The sequence below is a fragment of the Medicago sativa genome, chromosome 4 (genome assembly GCF_051527215.1).
Source record: "Medicago sativa cultivar Bolivia chromosome 4, Bolivia_mono, whole genome shotgun sequence".
In the NCBI taxonomy this organism is placed as follows: domain Eukaryota; kingdom Viridiplantae; phylum Streptophyta; class Magnoliopsida; order Fabales; family Fabaceae; genus Medicago; species Medicago sativa.
The window spans coordinates 20,449,193-20,449,928 of record NC_140752.1 but is presented as its reverse complement, the minus strand read 5'-3'; the positions used below and the strand labels follow the sequence as shown (position 1 = coordinate 20,449,928).

Genomic DNA, 736 nt, shown 5'->3' with positions numbered 1-736 from the left:
ATGTGTAGTTACATTAGAGGTGTTGATGATGAACTCTGGGACATTGTTGAAGATGGAACCAACTTTGAGGTTGATGAAGAAGGTATGATGGCAGACAGGAAGAAGCTGACAATCACTCAGAAGAAGATCTACAAAAAGCACCACAAAGTGAGAGAGATTTGGGTGGATGTTTTACCTCATGTTGAATATATAAAGATTGGGGACAAATCTACTGCAAAAGTCATCTTTGAATCATTGTTCTCCACCTATGGAGGAAATCACCATGTAAAGGAAGCTAAGACAAACCAAATGGTTCACCAGTCTGAGCTCTTCAAGATGACTGAAGATGAAGATATTGTGACCATGTATTCAAGGTTTTAAACTCTTATGTATGGACTACAAGTTCTAAAGAAAAGCTACATTGTACCAAACCATGTAAAGAAGATTCTTAGAAGTCTTCCTGCAAGGTTTAGGCCAAAGGTCACTGCCATACAAGAGGCAAAAGACTTGGACAAGCTATGTTTGGAGAAAATGATAAGTTCTCTCAAAAGTCATGAGATTGAACTTGAAGGTGATGAACTAAATAATAAGTGTAAGTCTATTTCCTTGACATCCAAGGAAAAGACAACCAAATCTTTTCAAACTGGTGAACCAAAATGATAATGTCTCTATAGTTAGTATTTTTACGGTCATTTTTAAGTAGTTTTAAGTTAAGTTGAATCAATTCAGAGTGTTTTTTGGAGTCAAACTGAGATAA

At 36.0% G+C, this 736-nt stretch overlaps 1 protein-coding gene across 1 annotated transcript; it reads left to right on the top strand.

Moving 5' to 3' along the window:
- LOC146927103 (uncharacterized) lies at positions 1-360 on the top strand. The gene has a single exon (XM_085707012.1). It carries the CDS (start codon positions 1-3, stop codon positions 358-360), a length of 360 nt encoding a protein of 119 aa, XP_085563138.1.
- Positions 361-736: the final 376 nt, after the last annotated feature.

Coding starts and splice junctions, on each gene's coding strand:
- LOC146927103 (XM_085707012.1), top strand. CDS start 1: ATGTGTAGTTACATTAGAGGTGTTGATGATGAACTCTGGGACATTGTT.